The 13,420-nt window shown below is 43.6% G+C and overlaps 1 protein-coding gene across 1 annotated transcript in view; it reads left to right on the top strand.

Annotated features, from left to right (window-relative positions):
- Positions 1–872: 872 nt before the first annotated feature.
- The window catches only part of DNAAF9 (dynein axonemal assembly factor 9), a 72,920-nt gene continuing 60,372 nt past the window's right edge, over positions 873–13,420 (top strand). Inside the window, exons 1-2 of the mRNA XM_064419079.1 lie at positions 873–1,025; positions 12,301–12,380. Coding sequence (XP_064275149.1) covers positions 943–1,025; positions 12,301–12,380 — 163 coding nt within the window. The 5' untranslated portion in view covers positions 873–942. The remainder of the gene's footprint in view (positions 1,026–12,300; positions 12,381–13,420) is intronic.

Raw genomic sequence — 13,420 nt, 5'->3', positions numbered from 1 at the left:
CTCAGGGGGTCCCTTGTTCCCCTTCCCCGGGCCTCAGGGGTCCCTTGTCCCTCTCCCGGGCTCTCAGGGCCCCTTGTCCCCCCTCACGGGCTCTCAGGGCCCCTTGTCCCCCCTCACGGGGTCTCAGGGTCCCTTGTCCCCTCTCCCGGGCTCTCAGGGTCCCTTGTCCCCCCTCCCGGGCTCTCAGGGGGTCTCGGAGTCCCTTGTCCCCCCTCACGGGGTCTCAGGAGGTCTCAGGGTCCCTTGTCCCCCCTCATGGGGTTTCAGAGGGTCTCAGGGTCCCTTGTCACCCCTCATGGGGTTTCAGGGGCTCTCAGGGTCCCTTGTCCCCCCTCACGGGGTCTCAGGAGGTCTCAGGGTCCCTTGTCCCCCCTCACGGGGTTTCAGGGGGTCTCAGGGTCTCTTGTCCCCCCTCATGGGGTTTCAGGGGGTCTCAGGGTCCCTTGTCCCCCCTCATGGGGTTTCAGGGGGTCTCAGGGTCCCTTGTCCCCCCTCATGGGGTTTCAGGGGGTCTCAGGGTCCCTTGTCCCCCCTCCCCGGGGACTCCCTGCCATCGGACGAGCCCAGGCCCCATCGCAGGGGGGAGCATCAGCTGCGGTAGGGGCTGGACGCGCCCGAGAGCGAGCGGGGGGGCGTGAGGGGTGTGTGAGCAGGGGGCTGGACTTGGACGAGCCCATTCCTACCAGAGGGGCGAGCAACCTCATCCCCGATACGTTTGCTCCCAGATAGAGCCGATATCCAAGAATTCCCAACCGCACTTCCTGCGAGAGGAGGAAAAACTCCGGATAAATCCTGCGCGGACAGAAAAAGCTGGGAGCGGAGGGAGCGGTGCGGGTGTGCCATATCCTTTCCCCCCCGGGCCGAGTGGTGCGCGCGGCGCGGGGCGGGGCGCCGGCCCGCAGCGGCGGAGCCGCCCCGTCGCTCCGGCGCATCGCGGTCGCCATGGCGCTGTGCGGCCGCTCCGCGCTCCTCCCGCCGCCCCCGCGGCACCGGCCCCGGCCCCGAGCCCCGGGGCCCTTCGTCAGGTACCGGAGTGGCAGCGGGGAAGGCGAGGAGAGGGGTGACAGCCAGCGGCAGGGCTGCGCTGAAGGGGCTGTGGGGTGGGGAAGGGGTGTGCGGGGTCTGTTGGAGGGGCGCTGAGGGAGGGATGTGGAGAATTCTGATGAACTGAGAAGGAATTTGGTGTGCGAGAAGCTGAGCTTTTCACAGCTGTGGCGCTGCTCGTGGGGGAAATAGCGTTAAACGCCTGTTTGGGGGCGTTGGGGTGCGAGGCGCTGGAATGGAGGGGATGGGGAGGGGTTTTAAGCGGTGGGATGGGAACTTGAGGGGTTTGATGTGGTGAAAGTGGGGTGTTCACAGAGCTGATTTGGGGTACAGTAGGGTTTTACACCTGATTGAAGGCGTTGGGGTGCGAAGGATGGGGGTGGGACAGAAGGGATGAGGCATCAAGGAAAGGTTTTCCTGTGTGGCACTGATTGCCGTCAGATTTGGGACCATTAAGGCGGTTTTGGGGTGCTGGAGCATCATGTGAGGTGCTGGCAACGAGAAGGAAAGGATTGCCCGTGCTGGGGACAGGTAGATTTGGCAGGAGGGAGGTGCTGGTGGCCCTGCCAGGGTGGCAGACAGGAGCCTGCTGTGACCTTGTGGATGCAGGGATTGTCAGAGGAGGAATCCTGCTGGAGGAGGGCGAGTGGGAGGCTGCGGGGGCTCAGGAGCAGCAGCACAGCACGGGGGGCTTGTGTGCTCACAGGGGCTTTGGGGGGGTGTTTCTGTAGGGGATAAACCTAATTTGGGAGGGGTCAGCGTGGGCTTGGCAATAACAGAAAAAAAAAAAAAAGGCTTGTGAAAGGCAGGAAAAGTGAATTAAGGTAGGGGTAGCTGAGGTTTGGGAGGGGCTGAGAGAAAGAAGAGGCTGTGTTTGTGTGGGTGCCTGCTGGGAGGGTTTGTGGGTACAAAGGTAATAAAATTTCCTGAGCTTTGAAAATATGTTGGGTAGGGCTTGACAGGAGCTGGGGTGTGGGGACAGGTGAGATGGTGGCACTGGCTCTGTGGGAGCTCAGGTGTCAGCTCAGGTATCCTTGGGTTGCCAGAGCTCTGTTTCCTTTTGGAGACTTGAGGTGCACCCATGTGTAAGATGCTGCAGCTCATTTCCTAAAGGGTTTGAATAGAGGAAACAGCCTCAAGCTGTACCAGGAGAGGTTTAGGTTGGGTGTTAAGAAATATTTCTCTGCTGGGAGGATTGTCCAGCACTGGAACAGGCTGCCCAGGGCACTGTTGGAGTCTCCAGGTATAGAAAAGGCATTAAAAAACCATTTTTGTGGTGCTTAGTTGAGCTTCAATGGTGGCTTTGGCAGCGCTGCGGTAACAGTTGGACTCGATGGTCTCGGGGAGCTTTTCCAACCAAAATGATTCTGGGATTCTGTTTTATGGTGCCACAAAGGACAACCCAGGAACTGAAGTGCTTGATGCTTTCAATAGTTGCAGCACAATACGTGGAAGTATTCAGCAGTGGGAAGCCAGATAATCAGGGAAGGGAGAACCTTGCACGTGAATCGCAGACAAACACTTGGCCAAGCTGCCTGCCTCTGTGCTTGCTGGAGATTTTCAATTAAAAACCAAACAAACACCAAAACCAAACAGCTTTTTATCTTAAGTACAAGAAGGGAACAAAAGAATTTTCACTTTTTGGATGATTTGCCAGTGAAATGAGGAATTCTTCAGTGAGAAAAAGAGAGAAATGGGGGTTGTTCTCCTTGTTTAAAACACACGAGCACGGCTGGTTATGTTCCCTCTCTCCCCTTCTGAATTGAAAATAAGACAGAAAAAAAAGTGACCTTTTCAAATATTTTTTTAAACTGAATAAATTAATCTTAATTATTTAGAAAGAGCTTGGTATTTCTTTAGAGCTGTAAAGTATCTAAAAATTCATGATGGGTAACGAAATGCCAAGATGGTTTAAAAAAAAATGCTGAAAGAGAAAATGGTTTCCACTCAAGCCTTCCTCTTCCTGAGTGATTTTTGTAATCTGAGACCCTGTTTTAGAGTTGTCATGAGAACATTCAGCCTCTCTGAACATCTGCAAGCTTTTGAGCTCCACTGGGAGATGCAGCCAGCAACTGTAATTTGGTGCATTTGTAGGAGCCATGTCATCTGTTAATTTTTTTTTCATTCTTGTGCAGTTCTTTTTTAATTTTTTTTTTATTGTCAGGCCAGATGGAGGCCAGTGTCTGCAATAAATTTCCTAGGCAGTCAGCAGATAGCAGGCAGTTAATAAAAATAACTTAAAACAAAACAATCTGTTACCCTCCCCCCCCACTCCGCCCCCAAGTTCCCAAACAGGAATGGAAAAATTCTTCAGACTATATAAAGACTAGAGAAAGGGCCAGAGATAATTCTTGGAGTTCTTCCACATACTTGAGAGTTTTGGTCTGCCATGGGGCACCTTGGGAGCTGGCGACCCTCAGCATTGTAACAAGTAAAGAATGGGTTTGGAAATAGAAAAAAAAATCCCTTAAGGAAGAGAGGAGTGCTGCCCAAAAAAGGGGAAGTCTTTTTGGGAGGTGATGTCATCTTTCATGTGCCTGTGTTTGGTGTTTTCCTTGTGAATACAGGCATTTCTGAACAAAATCCCTGTGAAGTGCTTGTTTTAAATATCTGCATCAGAAAAATCGATGCAGATTTGTTCTATTTCACAGCCCCTGCCCCCACCCAATCTGAATTACCTTTATGTAAAACAGAGTCAGCAAATCCTCATTATTCATTATCCATGTGGTAACATAATACAGATGAGTTCTCACCATGTGTCCATGTGGGGAAATGCAAAATGAGTCATTGGGTTAATTTTTCTGTTGTCTCTTCCTCTGTGCTTTACATTTTCCTGCTCTAACTGTTCTGTTGTTAATCACATCGTGGTTAAATATGTGGCTTTTTTTTTTTTATTTTTTTCCATGAACAGGGTATTTGGGAGCACGGGACCAAAGAGTTGTTGTGGTTTCCCAACCAGTTTTTGCAGGGGACTTGTCTGTGATGAAAGATGAACAAATTTTTCTGTGCCTTTGTGTTCCTTATGTAATTGTGCTGAGGTTCAGGATTTTGTAAGAGCACAGTTGCACTGGAATTATTATTTCATTTTTTTTAAGGAAAATTCTGTATTTTAGCAATGCAAAGAGAGAGCTGATTTAACTTGAAGTACAGGGGGGAAAAAAAGAGAAACAACCCCCATTCCTTGAATATGGATGGTTTTCTGCCACCTTGGGGAAATAAGAATGCTTAGGGTTTGCTCAGTGAGAACTGAGGGGTGTGGAACCATTTGGTTGATGGGAATAAAGAGGCAGAAAGGAAATTTACCGCGAGGAGGAGCAGAGCTATGGTGTGGACCTTTCAGCTGGAATTCTCCCTTTGTGATCATCTCAGCATCTGATCTGGGGCTTTGTGGCCACCTGGCTGCAGAGGTTTTGGCCCAGGAATGAGCCCTGAAGGTGAATTTAGTCTTGAGGCACCGAAAATCAGCTTTGATTTCTGCCCTGTCCTTTTAATGATGGCAGAATAATCACCCTCGAGCTGCTGCTCTTTGTCACTTCTTCAATTCTTGTCATTTTCTCAGCTGATAATATTTTTGGTAGGGAATAATTGATGCCCTCCATAATGTGCTGCAGCATAAGAAAATGAAAATACAGACATGGTTTTTATAAATCAGCCTGTTAAAGAGAGAGAACAGCAAGGCTGAGGGTCTGACTGATGGGCAACCCATCATTTATAAATATCCTCAAAAAGTCTGTGATTGTGCAGAATGACATCAGGCAGTTCCAGATGTTTAGTAAGGAGAGATTCAGGCTTGTTCCTATGTGCTTTGAGGTCTCTGGATTACAGAACTGAATATTCCTGTCCACTTAAGGTCAAGATTTAGTCCTGAAAATGCACACAGAGTTAAAATTTATTTATCTATGTCCATTGTTTTCTCACTGTTCCTAAAAAATTACTTGACCTCCTATTTATAATCAAGATCCCTATGCTGACTGTAGAGAAATTTGCAAAATAGGTGGAAAATTGACATCTATCTTAAGGTGGGTGAATGTTGTCTTTTATGAGTGTTAAACAGTGAAAGAGATATTTTGAAATCAATGAAATTCTGGGAGTCTTTAGCTCAGTCTGACTTCTGGTGTCTGTTTTCACAGCTACAGTGAGGTGGGGATAATGTCAGACTGTGGGAAATGCAGGAAAATCCTGGATTCTTAATACAAGCAAACATTTCTGATAGAAATCATGAGGTCAACAAAAAAACCCAAGAAATATAAACTCGATTTTTTGGGGACTAAAATGAAAACAGATGCTCACAACAGTGAGTTAACAAGAAGTGAGACTTGGGGAAAAAAAAAAAAAACCCTCTGTGATTTTTCATTCTATTTAATTTAATTTATTTATGACTTATTTATTTATTTATAATCAGGCTGTTAATGGTAAAACCATTGACTTTGGTAGGCAGCACGGATCTGTTCAAGGTGAGGATTTTTCCTAATGTGGAGATATTTCTGATTTTTCCCTGCCATCCATCCAGCCTTGGCCACGTGCAGGTTTTTAGGGCTGCCAAGCCCTTTGTGGGGGAGGAACAAAACATCTGCCAAGACGAGGAGAAACACACGGGAAACAGCAAAATGCCAGCTTTTGTCAGCTGAATTGGGCACTACTGAACACAGCTGCAGCCCTGCCAGGCTGGGGGAATCCTCTGGGAATTGGGAATCCTCTGGGAATTGGGAATCCATCCCTGCCAGGCTGGGGGAATCCTCTGGGAATTGGGAATCCACTGGAAATTGGGAATCCATCCCTGCCAGGCTGGGGGAATCCACTGGGAATTGGGAATCCACCCCTGCCAGGCTGTGGGAATCCACTGGAAATTTAGAATCCACTGGGAATTGGGAATTCACCCCTGCCAGGCTGGGGGAATCCACTGGGAATTTAGAATCCACTGGGAATTGGGAATCCACTGGAAATCCCAATTTGGGGATTCTCAGCTTGTTTTTCCTGCCCCTGTCAAGGTCGGGATTGAAGGCACTTGAGATGACATTTTTAGATTTATTATTTCTTATTTATATTACAAATTGTGAGTTCTGCAGCATTCTACTAACAAGGCATAAAATGGCAAACTGTCCTTTAGTACGAGGTCTTTTAAGGCTAAACTGTCCAATTAAGAAATGACACCTAAATTATTTTCACTTTTAACCTAATAACTAATCACTCATGTCCCACAATGTGGACTTTTCTGTCCAATTACAAAATACCACCCAAACCCATGAAAAAGGTGAGGAAGAACAACCAAAAAACCTCCATCTTGCCCCATATATTGGTATATTCTAAAACCTTAAAGTCTAAATTTTCCACTCTGTGATATCACACGCTTCTAATCAAGCTACACACCCATAATCCCACTGCTATCAATCAGTTTTTGGAAGCCTTCTCCATGGTCTCAGGTCAAAATTGGTATTTTTGTGTAGGTCTGTGCCCTTCAGCACAGAAATTTAAAATTCTCAGCATCCAGGATTCCAGCAGGGATCAATGGGCGCTGCCTCAGCTCTGGATTACCACGTCAAGAAAAGGCAGCTTGCACTCAGGTTAAATCCAGCCAGCAGCCAGGGGAAAAAAAGCATTGTGTGGGGGGAAGAAACGAGATGGAATGGAAATTCAAGCACCGCGTGGCTTTCTGGAGGAAATGGATTTGTTCTTTGTGATTGAGAAAGGCACAGTTGTTAATATTCTCTTTATTTGCCAACAGACGTGCCTTGCAGCGCCGTGTCTGTTACCAAGCTGTGACAGGCTGGCTGTTGTAAAGCGAGGTGCTTTGCATAATTAGTGTGAAGACGTGAACAGATGAGCACTAATTCTTAGAAGTTAATGATTGTCAATTATCTCCCCCTTTTTTTTTTTTCCTGGATCCACTCCAAGATTAGCGGAATATCAACTACCTCAAGGTACAGTTCCTTAATTGGCCCAAGCACAATTATTGCCAGCTGTCACCCCAAAATGTGGCTTTGCCTTTTGACCTGCCTTCATCAGCAGTCAGGTCAGCTTGCTGCTGTTTGAAAGCCTTGTTTTCTTTTTAATTCCTGGGCTGGAGGTTGTTTGGATCCATAAGCTGATCCGACCTGACACAAGGCTTCCAGATCGTTAGTGCAGACAGAAAGGGGCTGAGAAGGGTGAGACTGTCCCTGGCAGCTCCAGGAGATTTTATCCTGCCTTAAACCCACAGAGAAATCCCACTTTCTGCTCAAAAGTGATGCAAAAATTCCCACTTCACCTATTTCAACTTCTTACCTGCTCCAGAAATTGTCTCATAGGTGCATAAATAGCTTCCAGCTCTTGTCTTGCCCAAATCTCGTTGGAATCCAGGATTTTGGAGCTTCCTTAGGAAAGTGTTTCCAAACACACCTGTATTTTTTTGTTCTTTTCAGCAGCAGGTTACTGTAGGTTTAACTGTGGTTATGTACATGGTGGATCCAGAGGCACAACTTCCAGGGAAGCATCCCACAGGTTTGTGTGGAGGTTGTTGTTTCCGTTTCCATTTGTGCTGCTGGAGCAAAATGAAAAGGGGTGCTTGTTTTGGAGATGGGAAAAGTCATGGATTTTTGTTCCCAGGAAAGTCTTTTTGTTTTTGGGAGATGACTGTTTAATGTGAAATCCAAGAAAATGCCTTTATTTTCCCCTCGCTGACTTTATACACAGTTTAGCCTGTATTGTTTAAAAGCATGTTGTAAGAATTCTAATTATTCTCTTCCCTATTTCTGAATGGCATCTTTCTTCAGGCACACAAGTCCTCTGTGCTTAGTGTCAGCCTTTGAATATAATGATTTATCCACACTTGAAATGACATTAAAAATTTTTCTGTGAAGGAGCTTTTTCAAAGAATTCTCTCCTCTCACTTCTTAAATAAGGCTAAGAAAAATATTCTGCTAAATATCTGTTTCATATTAAGAAATAAATATCTTTATTGGACATAACACCTTACTGTGAAATAATGAATGTATCATTTGCTCTGTGCTTTCCTGTTTTATGTCACGATGTACAGCTCTGACATGCAGATTTACCTGGCAGAAATGTTTTAGCAGCTTAATCTGAGATCTTTAGATATTTTTAAGGGCTGCACCAAAGTTACAATTTATTTGAAAAATAAAGTAATTTGAGGAGAGTAAAATTGCTAACCTAAAACCTTAAAAAAGGAAGGAAATACCCAACCTGCGAGGATTCTCCTCCCCCAATTCTTCTTCCCTTTTTCTACCCAGTACTTGAACTGATCAGAAAATACTTCCCCAGAGCTCAAGAAGACAAAAAACCCATTTATTTTGTTGTTCTCTGCTCTGGTCTTCTTGCACATGCTCATAACACTATTTCTTTTAAATAATAAATGTGTTTTATTGGGTCACTCTTTCGTGGAAGCCTTTGAAATTAAAATTTAAATATCTTAGGAATAGCTAACCTTGTTTCATAGGTAATATTTTTTTAATAAAATGGAAAAAGTCTTTCCCCATGAGTTTCCATAATTGTTCTTTGTCAAATTGAGTTCTAACCATTTTTCTATAAGTGATCAGTACAGGTAGGGAAAAAAATGGTGGGAAAATCAAGATGTATATTGCTGCTCTGTTTATAATGCACAAGAAGTTCTAAAAATGTTACAGGTCCTTAAAAACCTGATTTTGGCTGGAGAATTAAATTTGCCTTCACAGTTGACCATGAGTAGCAGAGAAATGATTGCATCTTGTTTTTGAGGAGCTGAAGGAAAATCTCATTTTTTTCTGCTGACTGTTTCTTTCCTCACTTTGAGCAGGAGCAGGAACATGCACCCTCTGATATGGAAAATGTTTTATTAAAAGTCACTCTGGGAGCTGCTTGCTGTGTCAGTGCAGAAGTCCTTGGACATGCTTCTTCTCCCAGTCCTTCCAAATTGTCCTTCAGATCCTCTCGGAAATCATGGAAACAATTCCTTTGCAGGGAGGTCAAGAAGCATTTTGAGAAGGATTTCACTTACGGACAGTTTTGTACAAAAAGCTGCTTTCATGTTTTTGGCTTTTTTCAGAGAGGCTCCAGCAATCCTGCAGCTGCTCTTCAAATAACTGTGGGCTTGAGCAACTTGTGTTGCTGTTTCCATACCAACAAATGAAATAAGTCCAATTTGTGCCCACAGTGAAGAGTCTGGGGATTTTTTTTTCTGCTCTTTATCTCATGATATGGGAAGTATAAAAAGATGAGCTGTGAATAGCTCGTAGTGAATCATCTGTCAGCCAGCTGCTCTGGGCTCCTGTTTAATGATGGGATGGAAGTTTTCCAGAATAAGACACAAAACCTTAAATTTATATAACTGCGAGATGCAGATTTAGGTGAGGTTTGACAGAATGAATAATTAGTAGTTGTTTAAATGTGCAGCATAAAGTTCAGTGTGGATTTCCTGGCATCACCCATGTGGGCAAACATCTGATTGTACCTGATGAAGTCTTTGCTGTCATCAGTGGCTTTAATTTCTGTTTCCATATCTAAGAGTGGGTCAGAATATCCATCCATCCATCATCCATCCATCATCCATCCATCATCCATCCATCATCCATCCATCCATCCATCCATCCATCCATCCATCCATCATCCATCCACCCATCCATCCGTCCATCCATCCATCCATCCATCATCCATCCATCATCCATCCATCCATCCATCATCCATCATCCATCCATCATCCATCCATCATCCATCCATCCATCATCCATCCATCCATCCATCCATCCATCCATCCATCCATCCATCCATCCATCATCCGTCCATCCATCCATCCATCATCCATCATCCATCCATCCATCCATCCATCCATCATCCATCATCCATCCATCATCCATCCATCCATCATCCATCCATCCATCCATCCATCCATCCATCCATCCATCCATCCATCATCCATCCATCATCCATCCATCATCCATCATCCATCATCCATCCATCCATCATCCATCCATCCATCCATCCATCCATCCATCCATCCATCCATCATCCATCCATCCATCCATCATCCATCCATCCATCCATCCATCCATCATCCATCCATCATCCATCATCCATCCATCCATCCTCCATCATCCATCCGTCCATCCATCATCCATCATCCATCCGTCCATCCATCCATCCATCATCCATCATCCATCCATCATCCATCCATCATCCATCCATCATCCATCCATCATCCATCATCCATCCATCCATCATCCATCCATCCATCCATCCATCCATCCATCCATCCATCATCCATCCATCATCCATCCATCCATCCATCCATCATCCATCATCCATCCATCATCCATCCATCCATCCATCCATCATCCATCCATCCATCATCCATCCATCATCCATCCATCCATCATCCATCCATCCATCCATCCATCATCCATCCATCCATCCATCATCCATCCATCATCCATCCATCCATCCATCCATCATCCATCCATCCATCCATCCATCCATCATCCATCCATCATCCATCATCCATCCATCCATCCATCATCCATCCATCATCCATCCATCCATCCATCCATCCATCCATCCATCCATCATCCATCCATCCATCCATCCATCATCCATCCATCATCCATCCATCATCCATCCATCCATCCATCCATCCATCCATCATCCATCATCCATCCATCATCCATCCATCCATCCATCCATCCATCATCCATCCATCCATCCATCATCCATCCATCATCCATCCATCATCCATCCATCCATCCATCCATCCATCCATCCATCCATCCATCATCCATCATCCATCATCCATCCATCATCCATCCATCCATCCATCCATCCATCCATCCATCCATCCATCCATCATCCATCATCCATCATCCATCCATCATCCATCCATCATCCATCATCCATCCATCCATCCATCCATCCATCCATCCATCCATCCATCCATCCATCATCCATCATCCATCCATCCATCCATCCATCCATCCATCCATCCATCCATCCATCCATCCATCCATCATCCATCCATCCAAATATAAAATACTATATTTTGAAATATAATATTGAAATATTCCAGGTAAAAAGAACAATTGAGGGATTCAGAACCAAAACATTTGACCTAAAAAGGGATAAAATGACTGCTGGGGACTGCAGTGACTTTGTGCTTCCCATGGAAGTATCTCCAAATGAATTATTGTCTGTCCTTTATCTCTGATGTTTGAATTTCACTTAGATTTGCCATAATGGAAACCTTTCATGTCCATTCTTTCTTTCAGAGAAAGTAGAGCATAATAATTGTAGTGTTGCTGAAAAAACCTATTTGCTTTTTTACTTGGCTAAAGTAATGCTGAAAATAGAAATATTTGACCTTACTTTATTGTTTGTTTGAACTGCTCATAAATTTAGCTCTGTTTGACTGTTTCTGTGAGAGACATTTGTTTCCTGGAGCTGAACAGCTCATAGTTCTATAAACAAGACTGTAAACAAGAAATCCCATTCAGTAATATCAACAGTGAAATTTCTTGTCTTTTATCTGCATTTAAACAAACTCACAGAATGTTGCCTGGAAGCACAAATTGTGTTGCTCTCTGTGTGGCTGTTGTAGCTGAAAGATGCATATTGGGCAACTGAATTAAAATTTATGTAATGAACTATTCACTTTGATTATAAAAAAATAATCTGTCTGGCTGTTGCAGATGGAATTTTTGCCTGGTTTAAGGATAAATATTGGACAGCTGAATTAAAATTTATAGAATAAATGATTAATTTTTATGGTAAAAAAAAATCTCAGCAATACTTGGCATTGTTTAATTTCTCTTTAATGTTTGAATTGATGATCTTGGAGGTCTTTTCCAACTTTAATGATTCTCCTGATGGTGCTGGAGGTGCCAAAACTCTTTCCCAAACTCCTGCTGGGATATTGGTGCACCTGTGGTCCCTTCTGATGTCACTTTGCTTTTTCTTCTCTGGTAGAAAAGAGAATTTCTGCTGGCCAGGTGAGAGCAAACCTGAGCAGCAATTTTTACCAGGTTGGAGATTAACAGAGCTCATGGGTTGAAGGAATAGTTAAAATTCCTGTCTTCTCAGTGCTGTGAACTTCATCTTTTAATGGGCAAAAATCATCAGGAATGACTTGATTTAAGGTCCATATCTCAAGAAAAAAACCCCCAAATTGAAGTGTGTCCATTTACTTTCTGTAATAAAGGAAACAAAGCTGGGTCAGCTCTTCAGCCTCCCAGTTTGGCATTTCACAGCAGTGACCTTGAGGACAAATTCTCTTTTTTTTTTTTTTTTTTTTTTTTGCAGCTGCAGCCGCCTCCGAAATATTCAGAGTATCCTGACACAGAGCAGCAAATCTCAGCCTGATGGAATCCTCTGCATTTTAGGTTAGTGTTACAATTTTTGTTCTCATTATGCTGATAAGGATACCGCGAGTTTCAGAAAGAAGAAATTCATCTTGCTGCTCCAAGCCCCAGCCTGGTTTCTCAGCTGATGTTACATTCTGTTCTCCCTAAACAATTCTTCATCTCATTTACTAATTTTGGGCAAAGAATTTTAAAGAGTGGCCCCAGAAACCCAGGAAGCAGTTAGGAGTTAAATGTTTGCACATAAAATTCATGTGGTTTCAGTGCTTTATTTCTGCTGGGATTGGGAGAAAAGGGCAGCAGGAAATAAATGTGCACGTGCAAGTGTGCTGTGGGAAAATAACAGGGGTTTTGTGTTGCTTTAATACCATTTCATGGACTCTTGTTTCACCTTATATCATCAGTGTCAAGATCTTAAAGGAAAAATGCAGACATTATGATTGAAAACTTGAGTCCTTAGAGAAAAGGACTGAGGAGTAATTGTTTAAATAATATATTGCAGTTAAATAGCAGAAATCTGGTGTAGCCCTAAAGAAGCTCTGTGTATGAAGTGATACCACAGCCTGTTTTTTTTTTTTGTTTTATTCTGTTTTTTTAATGATGTAGCAAGAGAACTTAAAGCTCATTTACTGGACCACAGAATAATTTGATAAATGTATATATAATTATATACAATTATATATATATATAAATATACAAATTTATAAATATATATGTATAATAGCTATATTTATAAATATAATAGATAATTTATAATAGATAATAATTAAAAAATTATAAACAGACAATAATTTATAATAGATAACATTCTCTTCTAGTCAGTGCTAACTGTACAACATGACCCTTCCTACCCTGCATTTTCCAGGGTAAGAGGTTAAGTCTCTAAGTAGTAACTGTACAGCCAGAAGCTCTGTGAGGTCACTGTGTCAGCCTCCCAGTGAAACTTAATCATACAGGATAAACTCCTTGGGTTTTGCCTTTGCTGCTGATTTAATTCCATAAAACATGAAATTAACATTAAAAATAAATATAAAACCCCCCATAATTTAATTCCATAAAAC

This window comes from Passer domesticus, chromosome 4 (assembly GCF_036417665.1).
Source record: "Passer domesticus isolate bPasDom1 chromosome 4, bPasDom1.hap1, whole genome shotgun sequence".
NCBI classification, from domain to species: Eukaryota; Metazoa; Chordata; class Aves; order Passeriformes; family Passeridae; genus Passer; species Passer domesticus.
This window is presented reverse-complemented; position numbering and strand designations above follow the sequence as displayed.